Source organism: Lates calcarifer, linkage group LG10 (genome assembly GCF_001640805.2).
Source record: "Lates calcarifer isolate ASB-BC8 linkage group LG10, TLL_Latcal_v3, whole genome shotgun sequence".
In the NCBI taxonomy this organism is placed as follows: Eukaryota; Metazoa; Chordata; class Actinopteri; family Centropomidae; genus Lates; species Lates calcarifer.
The window spans coordinates 7,633,963-7,657,620 of record NC_066842.1 but is presented as its reverse complement, the minus strand read 5'-3'; the positions used below and the strand labels follow the sequence as shown (position 1 = coordinate 7,657,620).

Here is a 23,658-nt window from a genome sequence, read left to right as displayed (position 1 = left end):
GTTCAGGCGATAGTACGGTGGCCCTTAAAGGATGAATGGATGGCAACTCTCAGCATCTACAACGTGAAACTGTGCCTGGATTTAGTAGCAAGTAAACATGACTCCTGTCCGGTGTAACATCATCTCCATCGCTGATAAGCCATCCCTTGTCTCTCTCATCTTGCTTGCAGTGTGGGCACTAAAATTCCCAATAAAACACACGTAAACAACAGAGGGAAGAGGATCATTTTGTGTGACTTTCCATTTAATTCACAATTCTTATAGAGACAGGTGTTTAGGCCTATTTCCTGACATGTTCTGACTGCCAAGCCTGCAGTCTTCATCAGTGGTTTTGACCCATGGTAGCATAATGGCCTTAATCAGGTTCTTAATCAGCCTTGACCCAAGAAGAGGTTCCTGGCATAGCTCTCCAAGCTCTTTGAGGGTTAGCTGCAGAGTTAGATAATACAACAAGGTTTTAAATACCACACATTGCAAAATTTCAAACCACTAGTTCACAACCGATTTGCTTCTCACGTTTTACAAAAAGCAGAGTTTGGTCTGAGTCACATTTCAGATGTCTGAGAGTTGATAAAAGCTTCACCAAATACTGATTTTACTCTCTAAACTTCTCAAACAGCTTCACAGCAATAAATGTTCAAATGATCCAATATCTCACTAAAGATCACATATTAGAGAAACAGTCCAAAAACTGAAGGCAGATTTGTGAATCAGAACTTTGTTTTCTCTTCTTTCCTCTTCCATTTATTACCTCACAACCCCTAAAATTTAATACAGTTCACTGACCTTGTCAGTCATGTAACATCTTGGTGATGTGCTCTGGCTCTGGACTGTCTCTGGACTTCATCCTCTCCTCTCATAGGTGCAATGCATCTTACATGGGTTTACCTCTCTGATAAAAGAGCTTAACTGTGGGAGCCCAGTCTACAGACATGTTGTTTAAAGCAGTAGGGCAGCCTAAAGAGAGCAACAAAACGTTATAAGGTTGTACTGCACAAAATAAAAAAAAAAAAAAAAAAAAAAAAAAAAAAAAAAAAAAAAAAAAAAAACAGCTGCAATAGCAGCATAAATCTGTATAGTTCTGATCTTTTTTTTTTCTTTTTTTTATTTTTTTTTTTTTGTTTTCTTTATTTTTTTTTCTTCTTACAGTAATTTTATATTTTTTTTATTTTTTTTTTTTGTATTTCAATATAAATGTTTATATATATTGCACTATACTTATTATATAGTCTGCTAAGTTTGTGCTGTTGCTAAATTGAGTCTATAGATTCCACTGTAAATACCAAATAATATTTATCTCTGTGGTAATCAGACCTAAATTGTTTGAAAGTAATCAAGTCAGTTTTTGTTTATGTTGACAGTACAGGGACATAATAATAATCCTGTCCTGGACACAGTGGACAGTACTTGCTTTTCCTCTCTCATCTCCATCACCTTTTCTCTTTTTCTTTCAGTCTCCCCTTTTTGTCCCGTATCTCCTCTTCCCAAAGCTGAGCTTAGTTTCGTCTGTGTCAGTGAAGAAAGTAACACAGGGTCAACTATTATTTAGTATATGTGAATGCTAACGGTCTTCGCCAGCATTACCATTATCACATCAACTTCTTTAAAGTTATCAGTCTGGCATTAGATGGATGGAATTAATGCCAGCTCCACACAGGAGCTGTTGGTCAGATAATGTCTGGAGATGAATAACACTAAACTACAGTCTGTTGGTAACGTTCTCTTGTTACCTGTGTCACATTTCAGTGGATGCAGCTTCCAGCTCCCCTCCCAACTTACAGTCATTTTAGCACAGAACAAGGGTAGTTGTAGGCTAAGTGAATTTTGTCCTTCCATTTCCTGTGTTAGGAAATGATCTCTTCAGGGCTACTATGGACAGGAGGAGATTTAAGAGTGAACAATAATTCATTCTGTGTACCTGGAAATGAGACAGATATGAGAAAAAATGTGAACCTATCCTTTAATTTTACAGCATTATCCCCACAGCACCAGCAAAATAGATGTCCTGTTCTCTTAAGACAGTCAAGTCTTTTGGAGGACATGCATTAAATCAAAAAGAGGTTTTTACTTTAGAACTACAGGATCACTAAGGGGTGTATGGCAATATAGGACTATAGTAGCTGAAAAGGGACATGTCAATCCCCTTTTATCAAATTGGACCTTTTGGCTTTAGCTGTACCTTATGTTCAAAATGATCTTGGAAGAAATAGCCTCAAATACTGTATTGTTTTTTTGTTTTTTTTTTTGTTTTGTTTTTGAGAATGAGTGACAAGAATATTTCAAATTAAAATCTCTTTTGAATATTTTAAAACATTAAGCATTGAGGATTTTTGATAGCCTCATGAAGTTATTATCTTTCATGTAGAGTCACAGTTTGTGCAAATTGTGAATTTCTGTATTTGTCTGTGAATATTGTACATGCTTATTCTACTACAGGTGCACAAAAATATTGTCTTTTAAAATAACTTTGTGCACATCATTACACACGCATAAGATTTTCAATCATTTAAATGTTTGTGGTTGTGTATTTGTGGCTTGTAACTCTGCGCCTCCCACAGAGCAGTTCTCTCTTGTCAAGTCAGCCTGGGCCGTCCTCTCAGCCCATTAAACTCGCTCGTTAAGAGAGCAGATTTAACTGCCTGCTGATATAACCTGGGTCGCTCTGGTTTAAAAGAGTTTAAATTCAAACCACTCTAAAATCATGCAGGTGTAGGTCTGTTAAAAGCAAGCTAACCAAACTGGATATTTTGATGTGCTTCCTGGTTATCACTGAGCTTAGAAAGCCCTACAATCAGTTATTGCCTGATTTTAAATTATTCATCAGAACAACTGTTTAAATTGACACCACACCATCATTGTTCTTATTTTCACCAAGTTCTCCTCCCCCTCCTCTTCTTCCCCTAAGGCAGAGAAAAGGGAAATCAAAGCCAAATCTCATTAGAAGGTTTGAAACATGTGGAGGTGAAACAGAACCTGCTGGTAAACACAACTATCTCCTTCTGAAGGAGAGGCTGGCTGCTGTGTGTGAAGCATCCCAGGCAGGAGAACAGAAGCCAGCAACATGCAGATTTTAACCTAATTTCTTGTAAGAAACCCTGAAAACGGGATGACTTAAAATAATTATTCTTAGTGTGCAGTATCATTGATTTCTAGACATTGAAGGGCATGGTTATTTGGAAATCTTATCACAAGTGCATTGCACTACAAATAATGTTGACTCCCAAAATGATGTAAGCTGCATGTCTTAATAGAAATATAAAGTACAGTATTGCCTTTGATTTTCCATCAGTGAGCAAGGATAGTGTACAAGATGCAGTGCTTGCGATAATCAAGTGTAATCACTCTTGCTCTGGCAGCAGCCCTTGAAGTTGTTTTATCTATTGCTGCATCAATGATCTGCTCAGTTAGAAGATGGTATGTGCAGGCCTCTGGTCTGTCTTTGATATCCCCACCCTTGCGTTGGGGTTTGTTAAGCAGTCAGATGGGGCAATTTTGCCTTTCATCTTTCTTTTTTCCAATTTCATTCTTAGCTGTCAATACTTAATTAATGTTTTCGCAGCAATTTTTCAACCTTCACTGCCGATGACAGAGATGCTGCGCGGCTATTTACATTATCAACTCATTTCATGAAACCAGACCTTGGCTTCTCGTTTGTATTCTGAGCCCTGTGACAGGAACCTGATGTGGCATTTGGAGAGAAAGCATCAGCCATCATAGGGTGTACTGCATAAGAAGACTGATGCTATCAAGGAAATCATGCCGGGTCATAATAGGCAAGAATATCTGTAAAGAAAAAAACTGTGAGGTTCAAGCACTTGGCCCTCTCTTTCATTGGTTAGTTTGAATAAGAGATAATTTTCATAAATCCACCTATTACTTTTGTGTGCATGTAAGCTCTTCAGTGAATCTAGGGTCCTGTAATGAGGTGTATAAATACCAAAGTCTTAAAGCAAAGATTCAGTTCACTTCAACAAGAAATTAGCTACCTGTGGCAAGTGTTGCAACTTATGCAATATGCATGGCAGGTGAGTGTTCAATTGAAGCAAACCAATATTCTAAAAGTGAAAGAAACACAGCAGATATGAAGGGCGTATATGTCTCTGAGTTTATTCACGGAGGAGTGTATGATGAAACTTGTGGGTAACTGCTCCGTCCACACACAACATTTGTAAAATTAAGTTCATCCAGTACAACCAGATCAGGTACAAGATCGAGAATCTTCTGAGCTGCCTTGGATGGGGAGGAAAACGTTAGCTTCCATTAATGGTCCTGTACTGAAAATGGAGTGTCCCAGTTTCTTTTATCATTACAGCACATTCACAAGTTTCAAAATGGAAAAAAGTCTCGACAACTGCACAAACAGTTTTTTTTCTCTTTTGTTTTTTTTGTCCCAGGACTCAATGCATAGGATTATACAGTTAGAATACAGTATTTCAACATGTTTTACAAAGATTTATATGGTATAGGAAAAAAGAAATAAAAATAATAACTGCACAGCAGTAAGAAAGGTCATTTGTCGAGTATAGATAGTCATTTTTCGTACACACTGTGGAATAGCTTAGAAACACAGGGCAAAAAAAAAAAAAAAAAACAAAAAAACAAAAAACAAATTCAACACCATTGGAACAATTTGCGCTATATTCAATCTACATAAGGATACCCTTTTGACTTCAGACTAATTTAGGAATGCCAGACATTTTCAAGGGAAACCCAAATCACATTGGCCACTGTTTTACATTTATTCATTTTGGCTTTTTGCCTTTGCCACCAAAGTCCTACTAAGCACACAGCACAGACACCCAAAGGAAATGCACACATCAAAACTGCAACCATAAAATAAATCATACTGAAATGTCTTCAGCCTATTGGCACGCAAATGGCTGCAGCAGGGCATCTAGCAGTTTAGACAGCACACATAATATCACAAGTCCAAATACATTGCTGTGTCTATAGCACTATCATCATCATAATCACCTAGGTTACCATTAGAATAATTTAGAAACAATATATATATATGTATCATCCTATTCAATAAGGCACATTTTTGGTTAAAGAAAGGCTCTGAAAGAAGCTTCTTGCATCAACTCTGTCAGTGAGAGAGGAGTCAGCAGTAAACAACAGTGGAGACAAGGATGGAGTCTGTCAGTCGGCATGCAATTAAGATCAAAAGCCTCCCCTGCTGATTCCATTATACAGAGTGCCACTCTGCACTGCGCTGAGTGGGCAGTGCCAAGTGCTGTTGGTCGGGATGCCAGGGTGCCATGCTGAGACGGCAGACAGGCAGGCAGGCTTGAGGTCTGTGCAAACCTCTCTCTAGCCAAGGCAGGAATCGTTAACATTCTGGGGTCTCTGGAGCTCGTTATGCTCTGTCAACTACACACATCTCATGATCAGATACAGGGAGCACAATTAAATTATCTGTCAACAGCAAAACCTACAATTTAGGGATAAAATATGGTGGTGTTTAATGGCCCAAGAAATATCAAACCCTCATTCCTAGCCTGTTGACACCTCGGCTCTGACACTGACATATCAATATTCCAGTTACTGTAACAATTATGTACATGATTGAACCTGGCCTCCCCAACATCATACAAAGGATAAACCACTGTGATTTATTCAAAACATACCATTTAAGTACCAACCACATCTCTGGCAGATTATTAACATCATATGCAATAGGCTATTTCATAGCTTTAGAGGCAGAATGCTTGATGATTATTTGGAACATTATAAGGGTAATACTAAAAAAATGGCACTAAAATCATGAACACTAAGAACGCATGAATCAATTTGAAAAATTTTTCAAACATATTGCTGAACTGCTACTGTATGTGAATACATTTAGTAAGCTGATGCAACAGTTGAATGTGGCTCATGGTATTCTGACATTATTGCAGGGCTAATATGAGTGACATAGCTCCATGGCAGAATAAAGTTGCTTCTTGCTGACACTTAAAAGAGAAAGTTTTATAGCAAAGAAAAATATCAAACAGTCATTAAATGAAATGTCTTAAAAAAAACTTCCCCTCTGTGCTTTAGTTGAAGTGGAATGTATCATGGCACTGTACAATAAAGGGAGACAGACTGTGCTATTATCGATTTCCGAAAGCACAAATGGCAATCCAGCTTGAAGCAAATCTGAGCCAAAAGCAAAGAATTTAACTTTAACGTTTCTGAAACCACTGGTGACCTGTCATTCATATGAGCCTGTACATTGCTAGATTAACCAGTGTCCCTATGAGGACCCTTTGGTCTCTGTCAAAAAAGCTCGGCCAGAGCACAGGCTCCAGTGTGTCACTGGGTATGGGGGATTAAAATGACAGAAAGCAGGCGTCCCTTCGCCCTCACGCCTGACAGTAGGCATCCTGTGTGTGCACACACACTCCCACACATTCACACGCTTCTGATCCACGCGGACACACGCTAAGCTTTAGCAACGCACGCTCTTGTTCACATGTTAGACTTCACACAGACATCTACGCACACACAGGCTAATAAAAACACTATCCGCACCACAAGGTGATCCATTTAAAAAGATATTATTTTTTCCTTATAAAGCTTTCCGCATAAAGACTGCACGATAAAAAAAATATATAATACAATTCTTAAAACCTTTTCTACACAGAAAGAAATTGAACATCTGATTATCTCCTGTGCCAGTGCTCCACAGAGGGGCTTAATTCTCAGAGAGAGGTCTACCGCACTGCATTGTGGGAGCAATATTCAGTGAAGCATGAGTGAGTGTGCAGACCTTTAAGGTTTGGCAAGTGAGCTTTAAGGCGTACCTATGACAGCGTAACCCATCATTTTCTTCCACGTTTTGCTCTGTATCTGCATTTCATTAGTCCCTGTTACTCCCCAGGCCAATGTAATGTTGTACAATATACACACCTACACGGGTCCCTTCTCACCTTTCCTTATTTCCATGTTTTATGCTCTCAAAAGAAGAAATAAGCCCCTGTAGCCACTGGCAGTATCCTACTATTCCCCTCCCTCCCTCCCTCCACTTGGTGGGTTAGAGATCAGTCACTTTGTTTTCCAGGGCGGCTGCTATCTGCTGGAGCCGCAGGGTCAGCTGTTTACTCTGGGCAGCTGGGTCCTCGTCTAGAGATGCGATGATCTGAAAGGGGAAGGAAGGTAATGGAGGAGGATGAGGGGAGAAGTTGGAAATAATAAGCAAAGAGGAAACACGAGGACGGTTTTGGCAGAGGAGGGCAAAGGGAAGAATGTCGGAGAAGCGAAGAAACAAGGAGAGGGAGGATGGATAGAGAATTAGCGCAGGACAAAGAGGAGGAAAAAGGGTGGGGAGTGGGAGGAGAGGATGGTATTATTTGACATCAACAGTCACGTCATATAAGCTGCTATTGTTTGTGAGCCCCACTTAGGGGAGACTGACAGCCCCATTTGTTTATCCAACTTGTTCATTAGGTTTTGTTTATCCCCTTTTCGTGACCTCAAGTGGCAATGCACAATGGACGCTTAAAAATCAATTCCCAGAGCAATTTTCCAATTCACATCCCACAGAAATGCTTTCAATTAAAATTTCATACAATCACTCTTCTGGCATATCAAGAGTGAAGAGAGAAAAAAGGAAAAGCAATAATATAGTGGGCAGTAGTGCATTCAGTGGAATAGCCTCCTTTGGGTGCGATAGGAAAAAGAAGGGTCTCTTACCCCATCATAGTATTTGCTGGCGTACTGGTAAAGCTGATGGAGAGCCACTTGTGTGTTCAGTTTGTCTGTGTGAGACTGGAGAAGATAAACAACAGTTTAAAGGTTAAAGAGAAAATGTAACTAAACCATAAAACTGCAGAGAGTTGAATGAGCATTTGGCTTCTTGTTTCTTCTTGTAACCTAACCTTTGCAAAGAGGCTATTATTATTAACCATCAGACATTAAAGTTATAATCCTTAAGATTTAAATAAATCAAACCCTGTTAATGGTCAGTATTTTTTAAGCAATGTCCATTTGACCTTTTAAAATATACTGTCCCACCCATGGGACCCTTTGGCCTTTCTGGTGCTACTTCAGGTGTGTTTTGGTCTGCGTATTGGACTCAGTCTTCACACAAAGTTGACAAATTAAACACTGCTGGAAAACTCCAAGTCTCCCAGTTCTCTCTGTGTAAAGCATTTTAGTATCCCCACATTACCCCAACAGCCGTGGACAAAGAATTGTTTCAGACTTGTGGCTACAAATCTAAACTTTTCCACACAAAATGTCCTATCACTGGCCTTATATTACCTTTTTTATGCCAAATAAAATAGGCGAGACAAAAAAATTCTATTTCTACCATCTTTGTGTCTCTGTAACTTTGGATCAGCATCTAATACTCACTATGATTGTAATCAAATGGGTTGAAGAACAGTAACCTTCTTATTTTGGGTACATTATTTTCAGGGTTGTGCACAAAAATGGGGAATGTATTTATATTCTCTAATAGCATTTTTCATTGTTAGTGGCAGAGTTTGCAATTCTTCGCACTGTATTCAAATTGCCTTCCCATTATCACAGGCATTCAAAGGACTAGCCTGTGGACATAGAAGCTTCAAGGTAGGGACTTAACTACAACTCCCATGGTGCATTTGGGCGAGAAAAATCCAATCAACAAGCTTAAAATTGTGTTACGTGTGTGTATGGTAGGGGCAGGCCATTAAGACACAGGGGAAACTGATTACACAAATTGCGGCTTAAATTTAAAAGTGAATTAATTCAGTGGCTGTTACTGTGGTAACCGTGGGTGTTGCCAAATCAAGTAGGAGTGACATCTTTTGTAACTTTAATGGCAGGTTAAACTAAATGGCACAGAAAATGACAACTGTGTCTCTCACCCGTGACACCTCTGCCAAATGAGTGTTCATGTCTTGGTCACTGACGGATACCATCTGCCTTATGCCCTTGTAGTAACTACACAGACACACACAGAGAAAGAGAGAGAGAGAGAGGGTTAGAGAGGGGGAGAGGGAGAGGAGAGAGAGAGAGAGAGAGAGAGAGAGAGAGAGAGAGAGAGGTTGTAATCACCAGATAATGTAACTGTTATTGATAAATCTCTACAAGAAGCATTTTCAATTGACATGAAAACAACAGCTCAAAAAGAAATTGTAAAGTGCTGTCAGGACTTACTCATCCACCATCTTCTTGTAGGTGGAGATCTCCTTTGCATAGAGTAGTTTGTTACTTGGAGAGTCCTAGAGACAAAGAGTGGATACAACAGTGAAAACAATGGCACTTTAGATTAGGTGACCTTTGACATTCCTCTTCTCACTTCTATTTATTACTCATGTAATCCACTTTGTTCTCATCTTCATCTTTTCTCCCATCTTCCTTCTTGCTCTTTCACCTCATTCCTCTCCTCCCCTTTCCTCCATCTCTTCCTCCACCACCTCCTCCTCCTCAATTCCACTCACCCGGCTGAGTTTGTGCTCGCTCTTGGTGCAGGCATCCATGAAGGTCTGGGCGATGACAGAAAGTGAGGCGTCCACCACTTCAGACACGTGGACATCGAAAATGAAATGGGGGTTCTTGAGGATGTTCACCCAGAACCGCAGAGGAAGACTGCATGTCAAAAAAAAAAAGGGTAAGAAAATGGTCGATCATTGTGATTGTTATCATTATTATTGCTTCAGAATGGGGGAAAATCTTATCAGCCATATTACATCTATGAATTCATTTGAGTCAGGGAGGCATTTCATGTGTGAGAGCATTTGCCTGAGGTGCAATTGAGTGCAGTACAGGATAATAACAGGGATGGAGAAAAGCCTTTCATGGAGGTGTCAGTTTATTCAGAACAATACCCTCGACTGTCAGTTTATATTACTATTTCATATGATACTGACCTCTGTGAGAATTATTGCCATTCAATGAAAATGAAAATGAGAAAAAATAACCTCAGAAGACTTTTTTGTACAAAAGGGATCTATGCTGAGCGATAGTCAATGATGCTTGTCTAGCTTAACGAATGGTGATTAGAAATGCTAAAGTAGCAGCAAAACTTTGACCTTTCAAGTTCCCGTGCAGCCTAACAACCTAAAGCACCGACTACATAATGAAATGCTCGAGTACTCTCGTTAATTTCCCCTCTGAACGGGAAAACACAAGCTCCTTTCCAACCTCGTGTCAGCTTGTGAATTCAAAAGAAACGCCCAAAATACAGTAGCTTCCAAAAAACTCTCCTCCCTGATCGTTGTGAATGCCCCACCATCTGAGACATGAAACGCACACCGTGTAAAATTCATACTGGTTTGGTAATATCTCCAGGGAAGGATGCAGAGAGGATACAATAGAAGCATAAAAATAGCAATGTTGCTATAATCACAGAATTAAATTAGCTTGGGACATAATTACCATGTTTGTTTGTTGTTATGCCTCATACACACATTCATATTTAATACTTGGCCCTCACTTGATTTGATAAACAGAACGGGTGGATGCAGAATGTGGTGTGGAGTGGAGTAAGTAATTAAATCGCTCATCTCCTGTCCTTGTGTGGGTGCTCTCTTGCTAGCCTTACGTCAATCACTGGCATCTACATGCAACGCGTCGTCTTGTATTCTTGAGCCTTAGCCGACATGACACTAATTTATGCACTTAAATGTCACATGGGAGCAGGGGGATTGCAAATGCAAACTAAGTGAGCTAAAATTGTGAATTTGTATTCAGCTCTTTCTTGGATAAGTTAGTTTTATTTCTTGGAGAGTTACTGTATCGCAGGCAGTGAGACTTGTGTGTTGGTCAGACTCAGATAGCTATGTGTCTAGGTGTGCATCTGTGATGGGTACACATTTACTAAGTACTGTACTTAAGTGAAAATATGAGGTACTTTACTTGAATCTTAGGCTACTTTATATTTCTACTCCACTACATTCAGAAGCAAAGAATGTTCTTTTTTCCTCTACATTTGGCTACTAGTTAAATTTCATATTAAATTAAAATTCAGTATATTATTAAAGATTAAACCAGTGGTTCACATTATTTTTGGCTCAAGATCATTTACAAAAAAAACCTGTGTCTATAATTTGTTATCACTTCCAACAAAGAGTGATTCCCCTGCTAGGCTGCTTCCATGGTTTAATTTGAATAACTATTAGAATCTCAAAGATGTAAAATTATCCAATATTTAAAGAACAAAAGCAAAGATTACAGACAAATCCAAAAAAGAAATAGAAATTCCTGTGCCAGACCTTAGATTTTCCTTCTTTTGTACCCCATTAATTATCTCACAACCCCCTAAATTTGACTACCCTTTAGAGGCAGCCTGACACCTGGGAACCACTGGACTAAACAACCTAATTGTATATAAAAATAGCTAACACTAGCTCCACCTCAATCAGCTACAACAGTAAAATGCTATTTAGGTATATGTACTATACGTGTAACTGAGTATTTTTACATTGTTGTATTGGAACTTAAAAGTATCTGAGCACTTCTTCCACCACCGTTTACAGTGCACACAACTGGGACTTTGAGAGTGACTATCAGTGTATGCAAGCATGCAATACTTTTTACCTATTAGTCTTCCAGATATGGATGGTCTCCTCATCCACATTGTTGTGTTTCAGCGCCTGTTCATCCAGGAAGTCAAAGAAATATTTGACAGCCGGTGGCACCACTGCCCCAGAGCACAGCACACTGCGGAAGAAGTCATCCACAAATTGCTGCAGTGTTCCCTGAAAGGGGCCACAAATAATGTGAGACAGGGCAGAGACAGAGCGCAGAGCCAGAGTATCAAAGTCCTGAGATGTAGCTATTTGCACCTACTGTGAAGGAATATATTCAGGTTATTCTGAGAGTATTCTGGCATTTTTTGCATTTGCAAGACCGAACCTAACCGAGATGGTATCAATTAAATTTGTCTTTTTAACTGAGAGCCCCTTCCTGGAAAGGCAAAAATTGCTCTTTGCCTGTAAGTACCTTAACAAATGTCTGATTGAATAAATGATTCCGTCTTTGTACCTTGACAGAAAGGAGCCGTGTTAGATAGATCTCTGTAATGGCTTTGGTCATCGACTTGTCCTTTATGCTTCCTCGTTTAGATTTGATCTCATCCAGTTCGTCTGCCGGCCTCACCAAATGAAACACCTTGTCATCTTCCAACAGAGCATTTCCTACCAGGGGGAAAAAACAACTCTTTTTTTAAACTTTCTTCAAATAATTCTACTCCTTATTTATTCATGCACACCCTTACAGAAAATATTCAGATGATGAGAAATGGGAGGGTGTTTGTCAGATGAATTTGAATGCAGAGAGAATATCTTAGTAGAAATGTGCAACAATCAACTATTCTGAAATGCACATAAAAAGGCTGAAGATAAAAGTGCATATAATTTCAGCATAATCTCAAAGTGTGCTATACATAAAACAACATGTATTAGCATGTTAAATGAGAACGGGGATGTTGACAAAAGCCCTGGGGAAAAGAAACAAAGGCAAGCATTATATTCTCAAGTACTCATCTGATCTGTGCTAGTTTGGGTTCAACAAGTGTGTGTTTATGTGTGTATAAAGAGACACTCACGCTCTTCATGGTTTTCCTGGTTCTGATCATAGTTCTGCTGAGGGTGGAGCACTCTGGACAAGACTAATGTGGCATTATCTCGCACCTGGAATGCACATAACAGTCTTTTCTTAGACAGAAAACACACACAACAATAAACACTTATTTCACACACCTTGAATTTTATTGGGACTGTGACTGAGGTCAGCAGTCTCTTTTAGTGCCCCAGAACTAATTCATAATCAATCTGATTGAGTGAACAGCAACACTGGGTCTTTACTGGGTTTTTACAGGCCATTTTCTTCAACCCGTTATTGACCCCACAAATACTGTGATTAGCACTACTCTGACACAGGAGGTGAATCTATAGCAGTGAGGCTGTTCTCTATGAACAACTGCAAGACATGGGCGGGTAAGATGAAAGAAAGAGGAGTACCTTTGAAAGAGGGGGATTTAAGTGGCTGAAAAGCTGAAGAGTAGAGGATATTTGTGAGTGACCTTTATTTTCTGAGGATCAATATTGTGCCAAGAAGATTTAGTGGCATTCTGTCACCACTGAAAGCTGACAAAAGCAAACCAAGACCAGGCACTTTCAACTGCCTGGTGGTGAGAAATTAAAATCTAAGGTGTGCTGCTGAACTAATAGTGGCATACAGTGAGGGAAAACAGTTATACAGTGCTTTCTGGTATAGCTGATTTGTGGGCAGGTTTACCTTTGAATAAACATATTTTTTGTAAATGCTCCATCTTGCCCACATCACAAAGGATGCATATATTCATGAATGCCATTATGGTGTAATTTACAGTCTGCAAGCAGCACTTTTAGCATAAAACTTTCATCCTTTTACATTCTTTGAGCTTTAATACAGTTTTCTAGTCATTCAAACTGGAAGACTCCAACCATAATACATTATAGAGAGAGGAAACACAAACTAAAATAAAAGTTTACATTTTTACTTAAAGAGCTGTTTGATGGAGTGCAAATTAATAAACACATAAATAGCTTTGCAGGACCACTTAAACAATTGCCAGTGTTGTCCTTGAGTGCATGTCGTACATTGACATTCTTATATAGTATACAACAAACACAATGTCTAAAAAGAGGATTTTCAGTCACAGACTGCAGTAACAAATAAAAATAGTTTTAGCAAAAATAGCTTATTGTCTCTAAGCCTGTCTTTAGTTTTCTGCCTTTTTGTCTAATTCAAGTTTTCTTGGTTTCTTGGCATTTTTTCTTTCTAAACTGAACTTTTTCTAAATGAAACTATGACTGTGTCAAAAATACTGGCTGTGTATGGTAACTATGCAAATACAGACTGCAAATCATAAAGTTGCAGTTTACACTATACTGCCAGATTCTTTTAATTCATTTTGACATGTTATTATTGCCATGTAAGACATAGCTTCATGTTTTTACACCCTTACTGTACGTGTCTGTAAATAGTGTACAAACTAAACAGTTAGCAATTTTGTGAAAATACTGAATCAATAGCAAACAAATCATATGCTGTGTGCTGGTATATTTGACTCTGAAAACCTGCAGCAGACATAGATGGCATACTGTGACACAAGATGTAGAGCTGAGCCTCTGACTGAAATGGCGTGAAAATAAGCAACCCCATTCACATCCACACGCCCACATATAGTTATTTACTTCCCCTATGCCTCCTCACATCCCTTGGCATTTTCAGTCCTCCTTTTTTAATATATGTTGCATCAAGACACTACATTTCATCAGCACTCACATTATAGTGTGCCAGAGTGTTGATGCGTCTCCACCTGCCCTCTTTCTGAGAAGTCAAGTCCAGATCTGACAAAATCTGCCCTGTTGAGCCGGGGCGCCACTCTGCGGTGAAGGCAGGAGAAAAAAGTCAATAAAAATTGAAATTATACCTGCTAGTTGGAGGTGAAATGCAATATTTGGCAAAGTGTTTTTTCAATATTGATTGCACTTATTTCATCATAGGTCACTGTTACCCTGAGGTTACCCCATAATAATGTAGTAAAAAACCATCATACTGTCTGTCTTGCTCTCTCTCCTGGGATTTTTGTGACACACTTTAGCTGATTTTGGGTGAAGAACTGACACATTGGTATTTCTTGAATAATTTAAATCTATTTCTAAACTGTGATTTTCACCTCAACATTTTCAGTTTAGGAAAACTGACACCACTGTAGACCTGATCTAAACACCATCTGTGACATATATTTACAAGTATCACCAACTATAAGGGGGTTATCTTTGTGATTCCCCATGAAAGAAGACGGATCTTTGCTTATCTAAAATGTATAAAGGAATGAGATCTACAGCATGCGTGGGAATATAAATTGCTTTGATGTTGGAAAATGTCTATAGAGCTTTAGCCTTTCAAGTCAGTCCCCAAGGTTTCTGACTACAGTAGTGAGCAAAACTTTGTTTAGGGATGAAGGCTTTCTTCATGTTGCTGACACTGAAAAAGTTCTCAACCTCAATAAAGCATTTTTATTCCACAAACAGAGACAGAGAGAGATCTCCAAAATAATCTATTAAATGAAGTTAAAATTAAATAAATAATCAATTATTTATTTAGATAATTACATTCTGGCTTAATTATAAATGCATTTCAGTCATGACTGAAATAGCTTCCCCATTTTGACATCTTTGCCACTCCCTGAAAGTGTTACATTATTCATCATTATTAGATGTTTCTGCTTCGAATCGTCCTCCTCTTAGGTGGCCCTCATTTACTCACCCAGCGTGACACTGTCGAACCTTGGGCCGCAGGGAGTATGGCAGGTTCCTGTACACCTGCTCTATGATCTTCTCTTTCACCTGCGAGATGGTGTCACAGTTCAGCACCTTGACGGGTGTCACATCTGGCCCCTCACCATGCACCAGCACTTGCAAGGTCTGGGGGAAATACACGCACACGCACAAAAACACACATTAAGACCACATGGTGATAGCATGTGCATTTCACATGCACCTACTCACACAAATGACAAATATACAGATATATTCAAACATGGCCAGAGCACCCAGCCACCCACCCACAAACGCACACCCACATACACCAAGCTCCATCAGGGATATTGTCGCCATGGTAACCGGGTTTTTGTAAAGCACACACACACAGACACACACATACACACACACACACACACACACACACAGTGCGGTGACACCTGACAGGACTCCTGTCACCTTGGCCAGCTAATGACCAAGGCTCAGCAGGAGCAAACTCTGACCCACCTCACCTCCCACACTCAGTCACTCTGTCAGAAATAACTAACTGACCACTCGACAGATTCAAACAGGGGGGAAGGCAATAGCAATCTCGTAAGCCCATCTGCATTTGAAGTCAATGAGAGGAGCACACTGTGAATTCAAGCCAACAGAAAACACTATCTCTGCCTGTGAAATCTGGCTCATCGTGTTTTTTCTCCCTCTGTAATTCAATCACAGAAGGCGATCCATCACAACGGGAGACATGTAATTCAGGCTAATTTGATAATTGTCCTCGACAACGCCATTACCCATGGGTCTTTTTATTTGTGCTGACTTAAACAGAAAACATCTGTGTTCACATTAGCCTCCATTATTGAAACACGATACCAAAGCAAGAAACACAGGCTTTCCCCGACTCCCGAAAGCTGCCAAAATGGATATGGAGCAGGTGGAGGTTGGAAGGTCGAGGAGGGGTTATGGAGGTGGCTTGTACTCTATACTTGTCCTGACTTGTAGTACTTTCATCTAAGCCATGCATTTCACTACTATATTGGAATGTGTTGCCTGTGTCGTTTTTGAGCCGAGAACATTGACACTGAAAATGGATGTCACACAAAAGTGGGCAGTCGCCTGGGGGTTTTTTTGTGGTGGTTACCATGGCAACTAGACTGTGTGTGTGTGTGTCTGTGTTTATGTGTGTGTGTTGCTCACCAGGCACAAAACACCATGCAATCTAAAAGCAGTGTGTGCAATTTTTCTGACTATGGAGTTTTTATGCGTGAGTATTTGTGTGCAATTTGTTTGTGGGTGTTTGTGGGTGTTTGTGTGTGTGCGTGAGTGTGTGTGTGTGTGTGTGTGTGTGTGTGTCTGTCCATCTCACCAGGACAGAGTACTCTACGTCATCGCCTAACAGGCCTGTGTCGTTGAGGGTGTACTTGGCTTTCTTCACTCTTGCATCCACAGGCCCTTTCTCGATCTGGTGCTTGATGGCTCGGAACAGTTTGTACAAGGGCTCGCCTGCAGAGTCCTGGTATAAACACATACGTACACACACAAAACACACACACAAAATACACATTCACAGAGGCACACAAAGCCATTTAGAAGTTCGCCGCAGATGTTGTCAAGAAGCTAATTGTTGTGATTAGCAGTTTAGAAGACAGATAAATGCACTTTATCAATACTGAGCACTAATGAAAGACATGGAGAAATCCATAAACTGAGCCCAAGGTTTAAAGCTGTAGTCATGTCATTACACACATTTTCAGTATTAATAATAAAGTCCATTTACTGCTGAATTAATTGGCCCATTTGAAAATGATATATGTTAGGACAGCCTTAGATTAGAGTTATAAAAATGACAGTTATCAATAGGGCTACAAGCAATCATTTTATTGTCAGTTTATAGTTTATTCGATGAAACATTAGAACAGTCAAAGTGTGCAAGAGAGCGTCCTAGAGCCCAATGTGTTGTCATCATCAATGTGTTGTTTTATCCAAAGAGAAGCTGGAGCCATCAAATTCTTGACATTTTTGTTTGAAAATGACTCAGTCAGTCAGTTATATCATTAATTTTATTTTCGATCAACTAATCTTTGAATGTCACGTTATCATATTTCATTCCATACATTGTGACCGACCAACCCCATGTTACCTTCAAAAACTGGTAAAGGCAGATCGACATCCAGTTGCACAGCATCCTCTCCACTACTGTTTCTGACCTGGAAAACACATGATGAGCAGTTATTTTAATGTCGCTGTCAGAATAAAAGTGGATAATTCTCATGCATTAATGCTGTATGTTAATAAGTAGTGCAGACATAACATTTGATTAGTAAATTCAAAAGAAAAAGTGACATATTTAATTAGTATTTTCACATCATGTCACTTACATTCTCTTGTATCCTCCTAAAAAAAATTCAGACACTACTCTCTTATGACAGCACTTCCACAACATATCAACAGGGGAAATTTCTGCACATCTTGTCAATGTCATGGTATTTTAATTCAAAACTCATGTCAGTGGTCACCTGACGGATCACCCATCCTAATGTCAGATATCCACTGGTGGTGCCTATTGTTAGCTGTTAGCATGCCTAATTAGATGTCTTGTATATAAGGGGGCCTGTGTTGGCACAATGGCCTAATCAGCATAATGAGCCTCTCCATTGGGGGATAATTAAGATGTGTACTTGCATAACAGCCAGTCACAGTGTGCCGAGGCACGGAAGACAGTTCAGATCACATAACCCCCCTCCCAGCAGTGATGAGCGCCTGTACTGTCTGACAAGTGGGTCCTGCTGAGGGAGGGGAGGCAGCCATCACTGAATGATTTGACCTTGACATGATCATCACAGTGAATGCAAGAGTAAAGAACAAAGAGCATTAAAATTGGAAATTCTTTTCTTAAGGCTATTTACTTCAATCAAATTAGTTAGTTGAGTGTTTACAGACTCTAATACAACAAAGAAATTAGGAGTTATTGCCAAGGGAGAAAACATTGAGCAATTAATATTCGGTAATATCAGAGAAAGACATACAAAATATTTGGCAAATTCCTAAAATTAATGAGTTATGATTTCATACCAAACACAACATTATTATTACATTATTCTTGGTGATAATTTAGTTGATGAAAGCTGTTCTGATTGGATTGAAATCATCCTGATGCAGGATTATGCTGTAACGAACTTCCAGAAAGCTGATATAAGTTGACTTACGTATTCAGGTCAATCAAAAACATGGAACAAAAGTAATTTTTTGCCTATGTCCCACTGATCTAGAGTAACAGGATAAGAAAATAAAGAGGATGATGAAGGGGAACAGCAAAAGAAGAATCATCCAGCACGTTGTGGTTGGGCTCCAAGGAGGGGAAGAAGCAGAAGGAGAAACAGAAGGAGCAGGACTGGAATAGATCAAGCAGTCGTCTGGCTCTGGATAGTGAACTACAGTATTCAGTGCAGAATTCAACAGAAAATATGGCAACAGAATGAAACAGTCCACCAGATCTTGAACCGCATCCCAGTTCTAAACTGGTTGATAATATCAGTGCCAGGGTTTAGATTTGGGGTGATTCTGATTATAGAGCTGAGAATCAAGGACATCTCTCAATCTCAAGGCAAAAGATGCTGATGAATAAGAATCTACGCCCATGTTGCTCACCTCTGCGAGGATATATTGAGGCAGCAGTGCACTGAAGTTATATGTAAACAGACAGAACAGCAATGTAACACTCATCGTGACACTAGAGGAGTCGCTGCCATGAATGTCTGTCCAACATTTTATGCCAATCTATGTCAATGTAAGAGTGAAAACTGACCTTCTGGTGGCACTCCGCTGGCATGGCCAAAAATCATCCAAGTCATGCAGTTGCTATGATATCTTAGCAGCACCATACTTCCTAGCTATAAACTTGGCACTGACATTTTCATAGTGACTGCACCGGTATCTACTGAGCAGCAGCACTGAGTTGGCCCTCACTCACCTGCGCAGCATGAGTTTGGGGTTCTTGCTGTGGACGTATTCCTCCATCAGCTCCAGCAGCAGCGTTCTCATAATGTCGGTGTAGTATTCCAGTTTCCCATGCAGAGCCACTGTCAGCAGGGAGGCAAAGTACACCTTGGCCCTGGCGTTGAAGTCATGACTGCGCTCCAGGGTACGGATAAACTACAAACCACACACCACACACACAAACAGGCGAATGACAAGCGAAATTAATCATCCCGATGAAGCCCGTGCACACAGAAGCAAATCCAACATAATATGCTGTTAAATAATCAAGACTCTAATGCTAGTGAAAACAATAATTATCAAGGTAAATTTAGTTCTGCCCTGTAAAATATTGTGGCTCAGAAAAGATACCAATTAGTGGAAGAGGAATCACCCACACATATGCAGTTAACACCTCAGAGGCCGTTTCTGTGCCAGCAATATTGTATTATTAAGAATCTTCACACGTCTCCCTCTGCTATGTCTTCTGCTTCTCACTTCTAATACTGTACTCCACTAACTAAAACATTGCACACTCCTCAATTCCAGGGAGGACAGAATTTAAAACAGATATAAAGGACCTTGCAGTATTATTGACTGGGGTTACAGACAGATTTTGAAAGCTTACAGAGATGTAGGGGGAGTGTGCACCATTGTTGTTGTGGGAGGTAAATTCACGCATGTGACTGTTAAATAAAAGCTTACCAAAATAAATAAGGATAAGGCTGACATGATTTTATACTTTACTACTATCAGAAAACCATCTGAAAAAATAAACCAACACTGAATTTATCCTGCTGCATTTTAGGAGGATTGCCTGTGTAGCTAAGGGCTTATCGCTCCAGGCCATAAAACTCCACTCACTGTCGTCCCAACACATAAAAGAGTCATGCTGTTGCTATTGAGTAACATATTCCTTCATTATGATGGACAAGGTTAGTTCAATTTATTCAGAAGCAACTCCACAACGTCATTTTTGATTTCTGAGTAATGTTAAATCAGCGGGATGTTACTGTTTATGCTCAAGGACAACAGGGAGCTGACATGATTTTTTTTGCAAATCTGTTCACAATTACAATCTTAACATGTGGATATTTAACAGGTATAATATTTGCCATGTTTACCATTCAAGTTCAGGGTGTTAGCATGCAAATATTTACTAAATGCAAAGTGTAGCTGAGGCTGATGGGAAATATTAGGCTGATTTGGCAGTTGAGGAAAAATCAGGGGATCACCAGATTTTTTGTAAATTATCCTGTGGAGCAAATTAATGTGTGTACATAATTCCATGGCAATCCATCCAACACTTCACATCGATATTTCACTCAGAAGCACAAATGTCAGCCAGCTGGCGGCAATAGAAGAAAAGTCAGTGTATCACCAAACTGAGAACCATGAATGTCAATGTTAAATTTAATGACAATTCATTCAATAGTTGCTGAGATATTTCAGTGTGGACCAAAGCAATGGAGCTATCGACACTGACATCCCTGGAGCCCTGCTGCTAGAGAGGCTAAAATAAAAGTGCTCAAAAATCTTGTGTTGTACAAAAATCTGTCACTTTGTGAAGCTCTAATGCTGCCCACCTTTATAACCCAGCTGAAAAATATGTGTATGTGTGTGTGTGTGTGTGTGTGTGTGGACATTGTCAGACCACACACACAAAAGTGAAATATAATTACATTAATGAGGAAGGTCTTGGAGTTCAGGAGGTTGGAAAACTGGTTGAGCGCCTGGGTCACTGTGGCCCTTCGAGCCTCTGGGATGTCTAGCTTCCCTGTGATCATCACATCATTGGCACCGTCCTTAGAGGGCAGGAAGAAGACGCGGTCTGTGTAGGTCTTGTAGTCCAGGAAGGGGATTCGTCCCTCACTCAGCTCGTTGGTGTGGTCCTCCATCTCGATCATCAAGTCTGCGAGACACAAACCAGAAAATAGTACCTGGTTCCTTTCAAATAAGCAGCTTTTGTCATTTGTGCGCTGCTCGTCTGTCTCAATAATTGTGTCATGAGAGGCAGAGAACAGAGGGCATTGTGGGGAAAATAATTTCAGCTATGAAAGATTGTTTCCTATTGCTGTTACTGCAAAACTGCTCCCCATAATGATGATAACAAGATGTTAACCTGGAGAATGTATTTAATTCACTGCAGTACAATACATCAAAGAAATGTAATCAGAGCATTGAAGCACTTCATTACTTTACAGCTTCTTAGATACATGGATCCTTTGAGGGGCATTAGCAATACTGCCGAGCTTTTGCTCAGTTGCACTGCTGGTACCTGTGAATTCTTTCTTGCAGCGGTCTCGTACGCTCTCCTCCAGATTCTCCAGTTGGTGTTTCACCTTCTCATACTCCCTCTCTGCCTGCTGACTCTTTCTCCTGAACAGACAAACACAACACAGGTGTCATTAAGGCAAATGTTTGTGGAATGGAAGGATGGATTTTAACTTTTTAAAAGATAATTTCATAGATCTAATTGTTGTTCAAAGACTACACACTCTAATTTATGGAGGATAATTGGCACATTTGGTTGATAACCTAGAGTAAACAGTGTTTGAGTTTCACTAAATTATATGATTACTGCAGCTATTATTCTGCCACTGTGGGTGTGCTGTTCCTGATGTAGGTGTTTTTATGAATATTTAGCTGAAAGTGTGAAAGTTTAACAAATGCATGATTGCCTGTAACAGACATATTAACTACTAAACGGGGCCTCTTTTTGGAGAACCTGTAGGACATGGAGACTAAACTTGTAAATTGAAACAGTAAAAACAGAAAGATAAGCTATAACTCTACAATAATAAAAAATGTGTCACTGATAGTGTTATGGAAGTATTTTTAATTGTAATGTCACCATACAATTACAGATACTTCTTAAGTCCCAGTATTGGGGTATAGCAGATTATTACTAAACTTTCAACGGCTTGAAATTAAAAGTTTCAAAATTTCAAAAATTTCATTTTCCCCTTAGCATAATGCTTGACACTAACGTGCAACACTTACCCAGGGGAGTATAATGTTTATTTATTCAGGTGTAAGCTTTTTATTTTTGTTTCATTAATAACCTCCTCCTTTAATCATTGCACAGATAATGCACACCAAATAATAGAGAGAGAGCCATTACATCAGCCCCTCCAGCAATTCAAATCCAGACTTTAATGATCTGATATAACATTATGTAACAAAGGATCATCAGTAGGTTACAGCTTACACGTGATACAAAGACATCACACAACAGCTCATTATTTCTTAGTTGGCTAGGACTAGTTGTGCTGATTCTGCATCTGTTGATCAAAATAGCGATCAACATTTTTAACAGGATCATCACCTTTGAAATTGATGCAAAAGACTAGATTTGTGCATGTATAATGAAACAGAAACCTTGGAACAGTTAAAGGAATCAAGTTATAAAACTGTTATAAAGTGTGCTTGCATAAAATAGCAGTTCCCAGCATGGGATTCAGGACCTCATGAAGATTTCTCAAAGTAATGACACGTTTCAGCTGTCTGCAACGGAAAATAATGCATTACTTCTGTTTTGGGGCTCAGACTCAAGCTGTAAAACTTGGTTAAGTACAACTGATTACTTAGGTCTGTAATTGGTGCATTTTATGCAGCACTACTCCCACATTAGTCTATTTGGATTTCTGTTTTTTAAGTTTTATAAAAAGTTTTTTCATTAGAGGTCAGACAGGGAGTTATACCTCTGCGGGATTTAACTGATCTCAAACACACTGCAAGTCAAGTTCCCTTCATCAAATGTGCAAGCCCAGTTTGTAGCAAATGGGAATAGTTACCACTTCAAAACTTTTCTACATGTTGGGTTTTAATAAGGTCAGAGAAAAGGGGAAACAAAAGAATTTATAGCAAAAATTATTTTTTCAATATTTTTACACATACTGGTGCTGAGTCTATGGGGTCCTGAACAGTAAGGAGGTAAAGCCAATTTCAACAATATACAAGATTTAAGTGGTCACAAACCAAAAAGGCTGAGGTTAGGAACCAATGGCATAAAATACTGCAGTGTTTGTGAGTTAACTCATGAGGTGGGTGATGTTTTTTGCTCAGCAACACATAAAAATAACCTCTCCTGCAAGCAAAAGTGTGCAAAACAGCAACAGTTATGAAGTCCTTAACAGCACCTACAGTGATTAGAGAACCATGTGACATCTAATTGTCTAGGGTCAACAAGTTCAAATAATACATGTTTCTACAGCTTCTCTTCTCTAAAAATGCAATTAGAAGAAGTTGGCTTTCTTTATTTTTATTATAGTGTATGTGAGGTTGACTTAAAACGGCTTAATTTACCTGTAGCAGTAGACAGAGATAGCGATGATCAGCAGCATGGGCACAATGACAGCGGGGATGATGATGTAGAGTGACGAATCATTCTTATTCTCATACTGCACCGAGCCGACCACCCACTCTCCCTTTCCAAACTTGATCTGTGGATAAACACAGAGAG

The 23,658-nt window shown here is 39.5% G+C and overlaps 1 protein-coding gene across 1 annotated transcript in view; it reads right to left on the bottom strand.

Moving 5' to 3' along the window:
- Positions 1 to 4,082: 4,082 nt before the first annotated feature.
- Positions 4,083 to 23,658, bottom strand: part of plxnb2b (plexin b2b) — a 116,254-nt gene continuing 96,678 nt past the window's right edge. The window contains 17 exon segments of the mRNA XM_018675978.2: positions 4,083 to 7,123; positions 7,678 to 7,752; positions 8,835 to 8,910; positions 9,127 to 9,191; positions 9,411 to 9,558; positions 11,509 to 11,669; positions 11,956 to 12,107; positions 12,518 to 12,602; positions 14,242 to 14,342; positions 15,229 to 15,244; positions 15,246 to 15,386; positions 16,585 to 16,731; positions 17,359 to 17,425; positions 19,189 to 19,370; positions 20,876 to 21,105; positions 21,472 to 21,572; positions 23,502 to 23,638. Coding sequence (XP_018531494.1) covers positions 7,019 to 7,123; positions 7,678 to 7,752; positions 8,835 to 8,910; positions 9,127 to 9,191; positions 9,411 to 9,558; positions 11,509 to 11,669; positions 11,956 to 12,107; positions 12,518 to 12,602; positions 14,242 to 14,342; positions 15,229 to 15,244; positions 15,246 to 15,386; positions 16,585 to 16,731; positions 17,359 to 17,425; positions 19,189 to 19,370; positions 20,876 to 21,105; positions 21,472 to 21,572; positions 23,502 to 23,638 — 1,989 coding nt within the window. The 3' untranslated portion in view covers positions 4,083 to 7,018.